Source organism: Gracilinanus agilis, chromosome 3, assembly GCF_016433145.1.
Source record: "Gracilinanus agilis isolate LMUSP501 chromosome 3, AgileGrace, whole genome shotgun sequence".
Lineage (NCBI taxonomy): Eukaryota > Metazoa > Chordata > Mammalia > Didelphimorphia > Didelphidae > Gracilinanus > Gracilinanus agilis.
Genome location: NC_058132.1, coordinates 373,254,614 through 373,270,953, shown reverse-complemented (window position 1 = coordinate 373,270,953; position 16,340 = coordinate 373,254,614). Strand labels below are relative to the sequence as shown.

Sequence of the window (16,340 nt, the reverse complement as noted above, 5' to 3'; positions counted from 1 at the left end):
GGTGACTTGCCCAGGGTCACCCTGGAAGTGTCTGAGGCCAGATTGAACCCAGGACCTTCCCCTCTCCAGACTTGGCTGTCTATCCACTGAGCCATCTAGCTGCCTCCATAGATTGTTCTTCAAGATGTCATAGCCACTGCTTAGATTTCTGAACCATTAAATTATGCTTGATAAACATAATTTTTATAATAATAATTTTAAAGACACACCCACATATGTACTTCTAAAAGTAAGAAACAAACTACATTGTTGGCATCAAGCCTTTAACAGTGAGAGTCAGGGCCACTGTTTTCCTTTGTCAACTTCTCTTCATTATCAATTAAAAAAGCTGAATCTGAAATATTGTGATTTCCTCCAAGTTTTTTTTTATCACTTTTATCACTCTTAGGAAAAAAAATTAGAATGAAAACAATCAAAAACTCTTATCAAAAGGAATATTGTCCACAGTGTAAAAGCTATTGTTAGGAATCACAAAAGAAACAGTTTCTGTTTGCACAGAAATAAACATATTATCTTTGCCTAAAATATAGTAAACAGGATTCCACATAGAGTTTTTCATTTCATCATAATCAAGGTTGAGACAAACTATTTCCCAACCAACATTTGGACACTGATGTTGTTATTTGAAGGAGACCTTGGCATGTCACTGTTCAAAGCTTCTATGTTGCTTTTTACCTGTTTAAAAATAGATTACATAGAGTAAGTTTGACAGATGTGTGTGTATTTATATATAATGTGTATTTAGAAGGTTATGTGTATATTAACTGATGTCAGTTGGTAGATATGGAAGTAAGGAGGCTCTTTACTCACTGAAGTTATCCAGATTCTCTGGCAAACTTATCAGTGTGATTGTAAACAAAATATGCAACATTCTCATTATAGATAGAGAGAACGTATTGGACTTGAAGTCAAGAAAACCTGAAATTTTCAAATGTAGCTTCAGTTAAATTTCCTTGTGGCTTTAGTTTCCTCATTTGTAAAAAAAAGGATAATAATAGCACCTTCCTCTCAATTTTGTTATAAGTAATTGAGATAATATTTGGAAAGTCCTGTGTAAAGCTTAAATCATTATCTTAAATCTAGCTATGGAAAGCACTATGTAATTATTTAGCAAGAAGAGCTTTCCAGTCTTCTCAAAATGTAAAAGCTAGCAGACATTTTATCAGTAGATGGTTTGAGTATAGTCCTTCCTGGAAAAAAAGGGAATAATTCCATAGACAACCATAGATTTGGTGTTAGGACATGTTCAGGTCTTGTGCAGTTTTTTTGTAAGCTATCTGTAAGAGAAATTAATCTTCTGCCATGTGCCAGAAGGACCACAAACTTGATCCATGATGATTACTGTTCTGAACTTCAGGTCTCTGTATTTACATACAGAATTAAATGCCAATACAGGTTTAAGTGTAGTAGAAAGTATATTTGACTTTGAGGCAGCAGGCCTGGTTTCATTCCCATCTTCAACACTTAATGGGTGTATGAGTTCAGCAGTTCTTTTAAATTTCCGAGTCTAAGCTTACTCATTTGTCAAAAGAGAAAAGATTAGTAGCCTTCTCTATTTCATAGGTTTGAAAATGGAAAAAGGATATATTTACACACAAGTCAGAGTTATTTATTAACATCAAAGAGTTGGAATAGGGTATGAGAGGCAGAAGCGTTTGAATAAGATCTGGTTTTATTGGCAAACTCATACTGTGGCAGGAAAGTCCCAGATTTGGAGTCAGAGAATCAGGGTTCAAAAATGAATGTCCACTATTTACTACTGACAGTATTTAAAAAGTCTACTTGATTTCTCCAATCCAAGGATTGCACAGAAGTATGTAAAATAAGGAAGTGGCAAAATTGGGACACTAATGCTTTGCTGGTGGAATTGCAAAATGATCCAGTCATTCTGGAAGGTAATTTGGAATTATGCCCAAAGGGTTAATTATTTTTTTAATGGGGAAGGACCTGTTTGTACAAAAATATTTATAGCTGTGTTTTTTTGCAGTAGCAAAAAATTGGAAACAGGGGTTGTCCCTTAATTGGGGAACAACTGAACAAATTGTGGTATGTGATGGTGATGTAATACTATTGTGCTATAAGAAATGATGAAACAGTTGATTTTTATAAGAATTGGAAGGACCTACATGAACTGATGTGGAGTGAAATAAAAACAACCAGAAGAACATTATACACTGTAACTGAAACACGTGGGATGATAAAATGTAATGATTTTGCTACTAACAATACAAATATCTAGGACAATTCTGAGGGACCTATGAAAAGAAAGCTACCTCTAGAAAAAGAACTATTGGGAGTAGAAAAGCAGAGGGAAACGTGATTTATCACTTGTTTATTTGGGTATATGATTTGTGATTTTGATTTTAAAAGATTATTATAAAAAATGAACAATATGGAAATCGGTTTTGAATGATAATAAATGTAAAACCCAATGGAATTGCTTATCAACTATGGGAGGCGGAGGGAGACAACATGAATCATGTAACTTTGGAAAACTTGTGTTAATTTCTTACTGGAGTAGAATAAAATAAATGTTAAAAAAAAAATAAAGAAGTGGGCCTAGATAATCTGTAAAGTCTAAATTCCTTGACACCACAACAGGGCTACTCTGTCTCCTAGTATGTTGGGTAAATTCCCACTCTGCCAGTCTGGCCCTATACAAATCCTATAGATTTTATGTGGCCCTTGCAAACAAGTATGTTGGTTGTTGGTGTTTTGTTTTTTGTTTTTTTTTAGCACCAATATGCATTCAATGTAGTTAAGTAATACTGAAAATCTTTTCTAGGTCATCCTCATCCTAGAATAATACTTGAACCCTACTCAGAGAAGGGATAACTATCACTTAAAAAAATTATCGGATGTGTCAATATTGTTAAAATTTATCCCTCAATTTCCCTACCTGCGGGGGTGGAGTGAGGTGCGGGGAGGGGGGGGGGGGAGAGAAGGGGAGCTGGAAGGGGGAAAGTCAGCCAAGTGAAATATTTTCAACGACCTTGGGGACTTTTGGACACACTCTTCATCTTGCTCCTCTTTTTCTTGGCAGGGCACAGCGCCCTCCTCCTCTTGCAGTCTCACTCCTGAAAGAGTCCCCAATGCGCAGAGCCTCCTCAGCCACTGCGCTGTCTAGTCCTCCAGGTGATCCACAGCTCGGCAACCAAGTGTTTGTGGAACTCGATCCATCTCTGTCCTGAAGGCACCCTCCACCTCCCTGACATCACGCTGCTTTGCCAGTCCGGTGATCTTCCTGTATTGCTGGGCAGAGAACCTCACACCACAGAGCTTACCCAAGGTACTGACTGTACGCACTTTCTCTCTATTCCCTTATTTTCTCTCCTAGTCCGCAAGTTTGGTTTCCACTACCCAGAACTGTATTTCTAGCTGCGGCTGACCTAACACATCTGGTTTGTACAGCTACAGCGTTAGGCTGGGGACGCAGCTTTACTCCCCCATTTTCCTTCAAGGGCACGAAGGAAAAATTGGGCTGCCTCCAGGGAATGCTTAAGGGAAGTCATACTTGGTCGCCCCGGAGAGGTGGAGAGAAAGGTGGGTGCTGCACAGAGAACTGAAGTGGGCACAACGATCCCCGCCCCAGGCGCCTCCTGCCTTCCTCTAGGGCGGAAGGTGAACGGACTCCACAGGACTTGATCCTGTGACCCTCCCTCTCCATCTTCCTGCCCACCCGAGTCTTCTACCCGAAACGGGTTGCAGCCACGCCTCGATGCGGCAGAAATCTCTGCTTGGGTCGAGGGCGACTAGCGGGCAGGGGAAGGCGAAGTAATGGCCTGGCTAGAGGCGTTGGGTCGGTTTGGGAGCCTGGGCATTCTCCTGGTTTCAGGCGCGGTGGTTCAAACCTCTAGGCAGGGGTTGCTCAGCGGTTGGGTGCTTGGGAGCGTCAGCTTCGGTGTCTGGAGCTGGGGACTTTTAGAGGGAGAAGGAGGTTTCGGAACTGCACCCTGCCTGCATTTAGACTCCGAGCTGTCTGGGCTCCTGTCTTCTCTCCCCTGGAGCCAACCTTTCTTCGGAGCTGGCTCTCAGAGCTTGGAGGGGATTGGTGGGGAGAAGTAAGTGGAATTCTTCCCTTCCTCACCCTTCTCCTGTTCGGAAACCTGACATCCACGCGCAATAGAGACCATGAGTCCTGGGTTAGCTTTCGAAAGGGCTGGGGACAAGGAAAGAGAAGGACGGAAGATATTCTCTTTTAAACATTTTTCCCCGGAACGCTGGACTTCGGAAGGGCAAGAAAGAGCTGCCAACTTTGGTCAGAGAGGGTGCACTGGGGCTGGTTCCCTGGGAGAGAAGATGGCCAATGGAGAAGGAGAGAGCAGGTTTTAAAGAACTAACGGGCCAAGCTGACCCAGGCCGACTGGAAGGAGGAAGCTCCCTACATTACCTCTCACCTAGGGGATGTAACAGTGGGGAGCCCAGAACAAACAAACGTGGGCACATGAGAGCAACCCAGACCCCTTTTCACTTTGAAGGGAAATGAGGGTTTGGCAAGTAACCTATACGGTGGTCAGGCGGCTCCCGCTGTCTAGAACTATCTCCATCTGGTCATCTTTTTAAAAAGAAAGAAACTTTTGTTCTTCCAGAGTTTCCAAAACAGTTCTTCTTTCTGCTACAGTGTAACTAGAGCCTCAAAAATAAAACAAAAAAGGCACCCTGGTAATTTGAATAGAGGGAGAGGGAATGATCCTGCAAATTTTCACAGACAGCTAATTATAATGTAAGCAGGAAATGTGTGCTTTCTTTCTGTCGTTGAAAATATTCCTTTGCCCCATCCCTTTCCTGTGAGCTGTTATTTTGGATAACAGATTCCCAACCCCCATACCAAACTAGTTAAGAAAGAAAGGTCCACAAAGATTTTCCTCATTAGAAACAGAATGGTTCTAAAAGTGATTAATTAAAAAAAAAAAAAGAATGAAAGTGGATATTAACAGAGACTAAAACTTTAACCCAGTAATTTAAAAATAACTCTAGCTTCAGAAGCACTCAGGATATTATAGACTACATAGCCCCCTTTTTCGTCTCATGTGCTGTATTCTCTTATTACAAATGTGCTGTGCCCAAGTTGACCTTTTATACACCATCAGCTGTTTCAAATGACCACATTCAAAAACCAAGCTCTACAGTAGATCTCATTCTCTTGATGAGAATTTATCTCCATGAAATAAATATTGAAATTGCACTTTAGTTATGTGAAGCTTAGAAATTCTGGACGGCTCAGCCTAGCTGGGAAAATTCTTCCTTTATTTTAAGGTGAAAATAACTAACTTCTACTCTGGCTTTCAGGGACTTGACTGATTCCTTAACTTAATGACTTTTCACACCAAGGCCTATAAAAATAAATAGGTGCCTTCAGGGTAACCAAGTCAGGACTAGGTTAACTAACTCCTAGGGCTCTTCAGATGATTCAGATAACTTTTATTTGTAGGCTTAAAAAATGACATATACAAATTTATCAGTGATACCCTGACCTACAAAGTAAATTCTCAGTAAAACTTTTCTGTGGCCTTGGGGGAAAACAATCACTGTCTCTAAATGCAGTATTATTAAAATGAGGTTACCACAGAGCCTTCCTAATAAGCTGTGATGAGGTTAATGCATTTGCACTCAGAATGCCCATTAGGAAAAAAATTAAGAGTCAGAAAGGGAAATAGTGAAATTTCTTCTTGTCAGAAAAGAGACATTTGGAAATTTAGAAAAATGCACAAGAAAATAACCAATGTGTCATAAAAATTTTAATTCCTGAATTTTAAAAATTGAAGGTCCCGGGCAGCTGGGTAGCTCAGTGGAGTGAGAGTCAGGCCTAGAGACAGGAGGTCCTAGGTTTAAACCCCGCCTCAGCCACTTCCCAGCTGTGTGACCCTGGGCAAGTCACTTGACCCCCATTGCCCACCCTTACCAATCTTCCACCTATGAGACAATACACCGAAGTACAAGGGTTTAAAAAAAAAAAATTGAAGGTCCCTATAATATATACTTTGGCAGCACAAATTTGCCACCCATTAATCCTGTTTGTGCAGAGCCCTTTCTCTAGAATGACACAGCCTGTGTCCCTCATTATCTTTCTAAGATTTTAAAATTCTAACTCTTTACAATCTCCTTCCCTTCTGCTTTTAATGCTCATTATACTGTTAGTGGAACATAGCACTGGCTTGCTTCTAAGAAACTTCTGATACCACTTAATTTCTTCCTTTCTAAACTAAATTGCTGAAAACAGATGATTTTTATTAATACCTTTTTTACCTTTTTAACCCAACATGTTGATAATGAAGGAATTAGATTTTTTTAAATATGTTTGGATTTTAAAAGTGTTTATCAGCTGTACACTTCGTTGTTTGGAATTTTTTGATAATCTGGGTAGGACTGAGTTGGCTTGCCTTTGCATTAGAAAAAAATATACCAATGAAGTCATTATTCCTGTATGAATATTATTTACCTTTTTTAAAGTACAACCTATTTCTGAAAGCTCAAGTACTTTATCAAGTAAAGGCTAGCTCTGCTAAGGGTTTTGGTCTGTAGGTTAAATATAAATAATTCTTATCTAGTCACCATGGTAGGAACTCTACTAGACAACACTTAGCTTTTGTCATGTCTATACAATGATTTCTCAATGAGCAAATACTTCCCTCCCCCTCAATCTAAATACAGCCAACCTTAGCTTAGTTAGGAAAGAGTCCAATCTCCCTTTTCTGTTGGTGGCACAAGTGGTCAAATAGAAGGAAATAGGGGTATTCCCTTTGGTTCCCCAAAGACAGACTAGTGACTAGATCTGGTTTAAATAGAGATTCCCACTCTGGATACATCTGCTCAGGAATTAGGAAGCTAACTCATATTCAGATTATGAACCTGCCCTTTGACCAGTGAGGCTATACTGGTATCAATTGCAATTTGAGAGATTGTGTAGCCATAACTCTTCTCTTCTGGATAGAAAGGGGAGATAATGTATCCTGATGAGTTGTGGGGAAAAATCCATGTCCTAGAACAAATCCCTGTGCTTTTCATATTCTTCTCACATTTGGTAGCAAAAGCATCATTAGATTGCACACTTTGGGGTTATTACCCTACTTGAAAGTAACAAAAACTATATTTACTTTTACTATCAATGATTCAGATAGATCAGCAGGATGACATAATGGCTAGAATGCTGAATATGTAGTCAGAAAGTTGTTTTTCAGTTGTGTCTAACTCCTCCTGACTCCATATGGGGTTTTCTTTCAAAGATACTAGAGTGGTTTGCTGTTTCTGTCTCTAGCTTATTTTACAGGAGGAAACTGAGGCAAACAGTGTTAAGTGATTTGCCTAGGGTTTCACAGCTAGTAAGTAAAATCTGAGGCTGGACCTGAACTAAGCTTTTCCTGACTTCAGGCCCAGCATTCTATTCACTGTACCCCCAGCTGACCCTTATAATCAGGAAGAAGTAGGTTCTAATCTTTCTTCTGACTCATACCTATTGCTTTGTGGCTAAGTCACTTAATTAGCCTCTAGGTTTCCTCTACAAAATTCCAGAATGGCTTAAAAGATCCTTGACCAATTGTGGATGTGGAAGACTTCCACTACTTTGTAAGCATGAATAATCTATTAACTAGTGTTCCTTTGGACTTGATACTGACTTTATTACATTGTTTTTTGATTCAAAATCAAATTTCTGTCTTCAAAGAAGGTCTAAGAGCACTAAGCATATGAATGTGAGACTGGATTTTCTTCTTAAGCTGTTTAAAAATTTTTTTATTGTAATTTTAAAATTTTTCCATGGTTATATGATTCCTATTTTCTCCCTCCCTTCATCCACCTCTCTCTCAGAGTTGACAATCAATTCCACTGGGTTACACACACACACACACACACACACACACACACACACACACACACACACACACTTGAACCNACACACACACACACACACACACACACACACACACACACACACACACAATCACTTGAACCCATTTCCATATTATTCATTTTTGTAAAAGAGCAATCTTTTAAAACCAAAACCCTAAATCACGTACCCATATAAACAAGTGATAAATCACATATTTTCTTCTGAATTTCTACTCCCACAGTTCTTTCTCTTGATGTAGTTAATAGCATTCTTTCTCATAAATAGCATTCTTTCTCATAAATCCCTTAAAATTGTCCTGGATTGTTGTACTGCTATTAGTAGTAGTCTATCACATTTGATCATCTCATAATGGTACAGTCTCGGAATATAATGTTCTTCTGGTTCTGCTTATTTCACCAGGCATTAGTTCTTGTTTAAACTATTTTCTTAATGGCATGTTTAATTTGGCGCCATGGCCTTTAAACCACTTGATTAGTTCCACAAGTAGCAAGGCTTGTTAATTGAATTCAAGGTTTGCTAAGCTGGAGAATTGTAGAAGCTATACTTGGTATACACGGTTACTACATCTAAGGATGAAAATATATTTGCATGATACTTGTATAACCTATAACAAATTGCTTGCTGTTTCAGGGAATAGGGAGGGGAGAGAGAGAATTTAGAACTTGAAGTTTTAGAAAACAAATGCTAAAAATTGTTTTAAGATGTACTTGGGAAACATAAAATATTCCTAGGGGAAAAGAATAAAAACATCACATAAACTTTCTCGTTTTTTTCTTTTATTTTCCCTCTTTGGTTCTTAAAGAAGTTTTAAGACTATTTTGAAATTGAGAAATGAATTATCCAGAAGCGCTTAGATGAGAGAAAAATTAGGGGGCAGCTGGGTAGCTCCGTGGATTAAGAGTCAGGCCTAGAGATGGACTTTTCCAAAGTCACACAGCTAATAAGTGTATAGATCTTATTTGAGCCCAGCTCTTCCTGACTCCAGGTCTAGCTCTCTATCTACTTCACTATTTTTCCAATTTCCAGGTCAATCATGCATGCCTTTTCTACTTTCCATCCTTTGTCCATCAAAAAACAAATGTATCTTAATGGAAGTCCTAGCTGATTCTGAATATTAAATTTGTTTTAATATTATTTGATTTAGTTTAATGTTGGAAGCACTCTTTAATTCTCATGGTGCGTAAAAAGTAACATTTGAAGCATAGCAAGCTTTTATTCTTTACTAATAGGTCTTACATATTCTTTAATTGGGTTATATAGGAGCATAGATTTAAAGCTGGAAGGAATCTTGGAGGTAAATGATTTTAATTGTTTGAACATAAATCTTCCTGAATGTAAGTCTGGCACTTGGCTTGTTATCCCACGCTACCCTGTATGTAAAATCTTGGCGTCTCTTCAGCTATTATTCCTTGGGGTCAGTGATTATATCATCTTTTTTTTTTTTAATCTCCCACTTTGCACTTACCACAATTCTGAGAACACAGTAGTAGATACTTAGCAAATACTTTTGGTCAGCTGGTTGACTGGCTGAGACTGAGACTCTAAGGAAAGACTAAGCTCTCTTTTTCTAAGTTAGTGTTATGAATAATTTTGTAGCTTACCTAGAACGAAAGAACCCACATTACCTTTGCTCAACTTCTTTTTAAAATGGGCTTGATTTTTTCCCACCCATTAATCAAGGTTTTTAAAAAGAGAAACAGGTTGTAAAGCCAAATTTCTCCTTTCTTCTCTAATCTCTATTTTCCATCATTATTAATGTCATCTTTCCTAGTAATTAGAGCTATAAAATGCTCTTTAATAGGAATTTAAGTTGCTAGATTTACATTTTAGAAACAAAATAGCAACCATTATTTAAAAGAGAAATTTAACATTTGATTTTTAAAAACCATGATTTATACACATGTGCAATTTATGGTGGTTACACTAAGTGATGGTGATTAGATAGTTGTCATGAAGTTTTAAGCTACCACCTAATTGTCTCCAAAGCTGAATGCCTGATCCCAATGGTGTCTGAAGATTGAAACTGGTCCATGCCTATTCATCTGTTAGGTTCTTGTTCCTGTTCACTCATAAATAGAGTATTGGGCCTGTGTATGTATATTTCAGCTCTGTGAACTTGAATGGGGAAAAACGTACATCTTCATTTTCATTGACCTCTAGTCAAAATTTAACATTTTCTTCTTATTAATTAGAAACATTATTCTTGGAAAGGGTTCATAGGCTTCACCAGGTTGTCATGTCAAGGAGACTTTGGTACAAGAAAAGTTTTAGAGGCCTTGGCCCAGAAGATCTACCCAATGAGGTACTGCAGGTCTTTCTCTAAATATTTTAACATTCCATGGTTACCAATGGGCATTCCATTTTTTAACCCTTCAGTTTCATCACATGGAGTGTCTACCTAGTTTTCTGATATATATATATTTGCCTAGATGCTTCAACTTTTGTATCTCTTTTATTCATGTTTTGTGATCAAATAATTGTTATAATAGGCTATAACCTTCTTAGGTCCACTGTGTGCCTCTTCATTATCCTTTGTATCGTCTGAAATTTTTATTGGCCAAATAACATTATTAGAAGAAAATCTTGTTGTTGTTTAGTTGTTTTTCAGTCATTTCTGACTCTTTGTGACCCCATTTTCTAGCCAAAGATACTAGAGTGGTTTTCCATTTCCTTCTCCAGCTCATTTTACTGATGAAGAAACTGAGGCAAAGAGGGCTAAGTGACTTACCTAAGATCAAATGGATAGTAAATGTCTCAGGCTAGCTTTGAACTCAGGAAGATGAATCTTCCCGACTTCAGGGTCCAAAACTCTATCCACTGTGCCAGCTAGCTGCTCCTATTGAAAGAAAATAGCGATGTTAAAAAGACAGACTTATGCGTCAAAAAGGAAGCAGTTTGGAATTATTTATGAGTGCAGTGAAATTTCTTCCTCCTATTTAATTTTGGGCTGAACTCATTATTCTTCTGTTCTTCATGTCCAAAATAAATGAATGTACCAACTCAGTGGATTGCCTGAACAATATGCTTTCTCTGTCTGCTTGTTTGTTTTCCTTTTGTGGAAAGCTAGGCTAGTCTCTTTGGAGTGGCAGTAGATCTTACTGAAAAGATCCTGTGAATTCTAGGTCTTTAAGAGATCAACACAGCATTGTCCACAAACAAACATTTGGAGAATACCTCTATCCCTCTTCCATTTGGACTTTGGGCACATCACCCTGCAAGATAGTGGTATTCCACTTTTGGAATTCACAACTCCTTATTAATGCATTTGATTGAATAGTGATAACTGGCTGATTATTGAATAAAATTCTTTTTAATCAAGCAATGATGATAAGAAGCAAAAATGTTTAGGGAACTTGAACCTTCCCAATATCAAGATAACTTAGAACCATTCTGAATGAACTAGCATATCAACACAATTTTTGAGGAAGAAAAATGTTGTTAGTAATGGACATGTAAAGTTCTTTTGATTTCAAGGAAAAACAAAACAAACCTGAGGGGAAAAAATTCTGAAACTTTTGCTTGAGAGAGGCAGGAAAATGAAATCCCCTCATCCCTAGGGGCTTATTAATTCAGAGAGGCAAAGTTCAATGGTGGAAAAGAGGGTCAGTCTTGGAACCTGGAAACCCTGGGTTCAAGTCCTGTCACTGATGAATACTAGACCTGTAATTATGGGCAAGCCACATGACCTCTCAATACAAATTCAGCCTGTGAGTTACAATCCAGTTGCTAATCTGTACTGGTGAAGGGAGAGTTTCCATAATGGGAATTCACTGTCCTGGACCAACTTGTTCAAAATAAAATCCTAGTGACAGGTTCTCAGATTTGGGAAGGGCCAAGCATACTGCTTTTGGCCTTCATTCTTAGTAACCATAACATATGGAGAAAGAGATCTGAGTTTGAGCACTGACAGCACATAATCCTTAAATGTGTAGACCCATTGTATGGGAAATGCCCTGTTGGCATCTAGTTTCTAAAGCCTAGCATAAGCTATGGAACAGACTTTATGCTTTATACATTCAGAATTACTTGAGAGATTATGAGGGAAGCTTCTTCTTTTAATAGTATACATCTCCGTCCTTAGAATGAGAATTAATGAGAAAATAAGATTTACAGCCAACTTTTCTGGGTCCCCTTCCATAAAGTGGTTGATACTTTCACTACATGATTCAGTTATTTTATGTGAGCTTCCAATTATCTAGGATCCAAATGGATTTTTTATTTGCAGAATTATTCCTATGATAATGACTGAAGTGGTTTGCCATTTCTTTCCCCAGCTCATTTTACTGTGAGGAATTGGAAGCAAAAAAGGTTAAGTGATACAAAGATTTTGAGGTCTTTACAGTATCAAGGTGCCTTCTAAGTCCACATAAAAAGGTTAAATTTTGTTCATTATAGAGTTAGTTTCTAGTATATTTTATATTGTAATTATTTTAAAACTGATATTCTATCTATGAAGTAGTAAGATACTCTTTGTGTCATATAGAAATTTGCTAATGTTATTATTCTGATAATGAGAGAATTCACCCTTTGCTTATATAGAGCCTATAAACTGAAGTGTGACCTCTCAGGACTTTGGTCCCTCAGGGAGAGCAAACAACCTGAGGTGCTGTGACAAGCATAGACTCCAGTAGAGTTTCCAAGTCCCTCTGTTCCCAAGAGGGAGATTAGTCTCTGATCTCCCTTTCCACCAGAGAAGAAATTACCAAGATAAAATGCCTTTAAAATCAAGATAATCTTTATTAAGCAAGGACCTACATTTGCAAGTGGAGCAGTTCAGCCTGTTGCCAAGGAGCTCAAATCATAAGATGGCAAGCAGCTGCACAAATATTTTTTCTAACAAAGGGAGGTGGGAAAGGGGGCTGGAAGGGGCAGATCCAGGGAGGGATCTGGGCATGACGTGAAGAGTTCCAGAAAGGGGGGAAGACAAATTGCCATATGCAAGGGAAACAAAAACTCTTTGGTACATATTTTGGAGTATAGTAACATTCTTTAGCATGATAAGTGAGTGTGCACTAATCAGGTTCCCAGGCTTTGGAATACAAAGAGTGTACAAAATTAAAACTAACATTAGCTTCCTCAGGATTGAATGATAACAGTAAATAGTTCCAAAATGACAACTCACAGAGATAGAGAGTCTGGGACAAAGACTGTTTTTGAGAAACACAAAGTCACTTAGTTATCTTATCACAAAAACCATGAGAGCTGGTATGGAATGAGCAACTGACTGATGGGACCCAAGTCTAAAAGAATAATCTAGGACTCCAAGAGTTCAATCATTGGAGGCAGTCTCACACACCTTCAACTTCTATATCTTTAAGCAAATTAAGATAATTTATTTTCTCAAACTAGAAGATCTAGACCATCAAAATATTATCTGCCTAGTGATTCCTTTAGGGGCCCTTCTTTGATATGCTGTGATACTATTTTGTATTTGAACATTACTTTAAAGGTAACAGAGCATTTGAATTTGTGTAATTTCATTTATCCTCAGAGTCAATAATTGTTTATCATAGGTAGGGCAGGTATGATCTATTTTATGAAAATCTGAGACTTAGAAAGTTAAGCAACTTGTCCAAAATTACTCAGACATGGAAGAGGTATTCTGTTTTTCTCTCTAGGGTATTGGTGGTCCCTTCACCAATGCACATTACAACCTGGCTTTGATTTATTAGTTACCACTTAAAGATTTTCTTGAGGCACATGGAGGTTTAAGCAGTTAGACCAAGGTTATAAAGGTAATTAGGACCCCAAGTTTTTTAACCCAAGTCTTCCTACCTCCAAATCCAGCACTCCATTTATCCTTGATACCATACTGCTTCTTAGTTCAAGAAATCACAATAAATCTTGGAGCCAAAACTTAAGAAAGATGGATTAATCATGGTTTTTAAATTTGGGATCTGTCAATTAAAAAAAATTATGGAGAACTAGATTTCAGCTTAATTGGTTTCATTTATAATTCTAGGTAATTTATTTTTTACATTTAAAATGTTATTCTGAGGTAGAAAAGAGAGAATTTGGAACTCAAAATTTAATTTTAAGAAATGTTAAAAAAATAAATTATAAGTGAAAAAATAAATTAATAAAATAAAAATACTATTTGAGAAAGGTTCTTTAGGCATCACCAGACAGCTAATGAATTCCTGAATTTAAGTCACTTGCCCAGGGTCACACAGTTATTAAAGTCTGGAGTCAGATTTGAACTCAGGAAGGTGAATCTTCCTGACTCTAGATCCAGTACTCTATCACTGCACCACCTAGCCAGCCCTTAAAATGCATACAATAGGAATTTTAACTTTTTCAGAGCTTATTTCATATAATATATGCAATATAATACTATATAATTGTTTTGGCACACCTTTGTTAAGCATTTATTTTATGTTAAGTCACTCTACTACAAACACCAGAGTTTATCTCAAACTGCTTACTTTCTATGTGTACTAATATCATCTTTTTACTGTAATGATGATAAAATTCCTAAAATATGTATTATCCATAATAACTGCTTCTGCCTCAGCCTTGTTAGTTGGGGAAAGCAGACACGAATGCTCTGCTATGTGTATGTTAGAACCTAGATTTTGGTAATTGGAACAGACCTCAGAAGTTACTTAACATAGTGTATAAAAGAAAACAGAAATCTCTTCTATGACATCCTTGATGTTGTAGTAACTGTACCATTACTACTTTAGTCCATAAGTTAAAAGGAGAGGGATTGGATCTGTGGTTTCTTCACTTTTCTAGAAATTCCCAGCACAAACTTCCTCCATGAAGGCAGGCAGGCACCTTCTCTATAACTTTTAATCTTAGAGATTTGCCTAAAGTGCTAAAAGGTTAAATCTAATTCAGTAATCCAATAACCATTTATTAAGTGCCCAAGACACTGTGCTAAGAGCTGGAGATACAATCAATAACAAGAAAGACAGTACTTGTCCTCAACAAGCTTATGGTCTAATGAGGAAGACAGCAATCAGAATGAAAAAAAAAAAAAGGGTTAGGGGAAGAGGGAATAGAATACCAGGAGGTAACTTGTTCCATGGAGTTGAGACCAGGCAGGACACCAGTTGCAAAATGGAGTGATCTGAGTCCTATTTCTGCTCTCTATAAAGGAAAGCATTGAGAGGTGACTGATACAATATATAAACTAAAACTATGGTAAAACAATGATAGCAATTTTTAAAAAGCGGTACTTCGATTCTAATTACTAGAGTTATAGAATATCAAAATTGGAAGGTGATGTAGAAATAAGTCCATCAATTAGCATTTATTAAACACCTCCTGTGTACTCAGCTCTGTGCTACATGCTGGGGATACAAAAAGTGGTCAAACCTAGATCCTACTCTCAAGGAGCTTTTCTCTTGGGGAAAAAAACTCAAAGTGGAAACAACTAAGAATACATAGGATAGTTAAAGGATATGTTGGGAGTAGTTTCAGAGAGAAGTCATTAACATTAACAGGAAAAGAATTATTGAGAAAGTGGGACTTCAGGGAAGCCAGAAGGTAGACATGACAAAAGTTTAGTTATTTATTTAAATTTTTATTTTTAAACATTTTTCCATGTTTACATGATTCATTTTCTCTCCATCCTCTCTACCCTCCCTACTCCAAGAGTTGTACAGATGTTATCACTTGATACCTATTTCCATATTGTTCATTTTTGCTACCCCAAATCACATACCCATATATACATGTGATAAGTGATTTCATATGTTTTTCTTATGCATTTCTACTTCCATAGTTCTTTCTCTCAATGTGGTTAGCATTCTTTCCCATAAGCCCTTTAGAAGTATCCTGGCTTCTCGCATTGCTGTTAGTAGCAAAGTCCATTAAATTGGATTGTCGTGATGGCTTCTTGATAAGTTGTGCTACCCACGTTATTAAGGACTAATATTGTAAAAATATTTGAGGACAAACACTGTAATATTCCTTTTAAGCCTACTAGAAAGAGTCTCCAGATGAAGGGTTCCTAACCTGTGGTTAAAATCTCTTAATAACTATATTCTAGTACAATTGGTTTCCTTTACAATCCTGTGTACTCTTTTATTTTATACATTCAAAGGCAATATTGTGAGAAAGGCTTCATAGGCTTCACCAGTCTACCAAAGAAGGGTTCATGACACACACATTCAAAATGGTTAAGAAGTACATTAGACAGTATCTAAATTGTAGTCCTGACTTTGTTAGGAACTTTTGATCACAACCTCTCTTAGGACATAGTTTTATTGTCTACAAAGTAAGGGAATCAGATTAAATAACTTCCAAATTCCCTTCCAACTTTGAGCTTTTGTTTCATATTCTTTTCTGCAGGGAATCTTAAGGTATGTACTACTCTGAATAGAGAGCAAGAGAGGGGATTACTGATCCAGAGATGTACTATTTTCTAATGCAAGGAAGAGAGTTTGCTAATGGATTAGGAAAGGGCACCGGACTTGGACACACAAGACGTAGTTTGAGCCCTACCTCTGCTCCTTATTCCCTTTGTGACTTCATGATTAAAATG

General features: G+C 37.5%; 1 protein-coding gene across 1 annotated transcript in view; it reads left to right on the top strand.

Moving 5' to 3' along the window:
- Positions 1 to 3,777: 3,777 nt before the first annotated feature.
- ST3GAL6 (ST3 beta-galactoside alpha-2,3-sialyltransferase 6) overlaps positions 3,778 to 16,340 on the top strand; it is a 101,854-nt gene continuing 89,291 nt past the window's right edge. Inside the window, 1 exon segment of the mRNA XM_044669205.1 lies at positions 3,778 to 4,061. Within this exon segment, the coding sequence (XP_044525140.1) occupies positions 3,778 to 4,061 (284 nt within the window).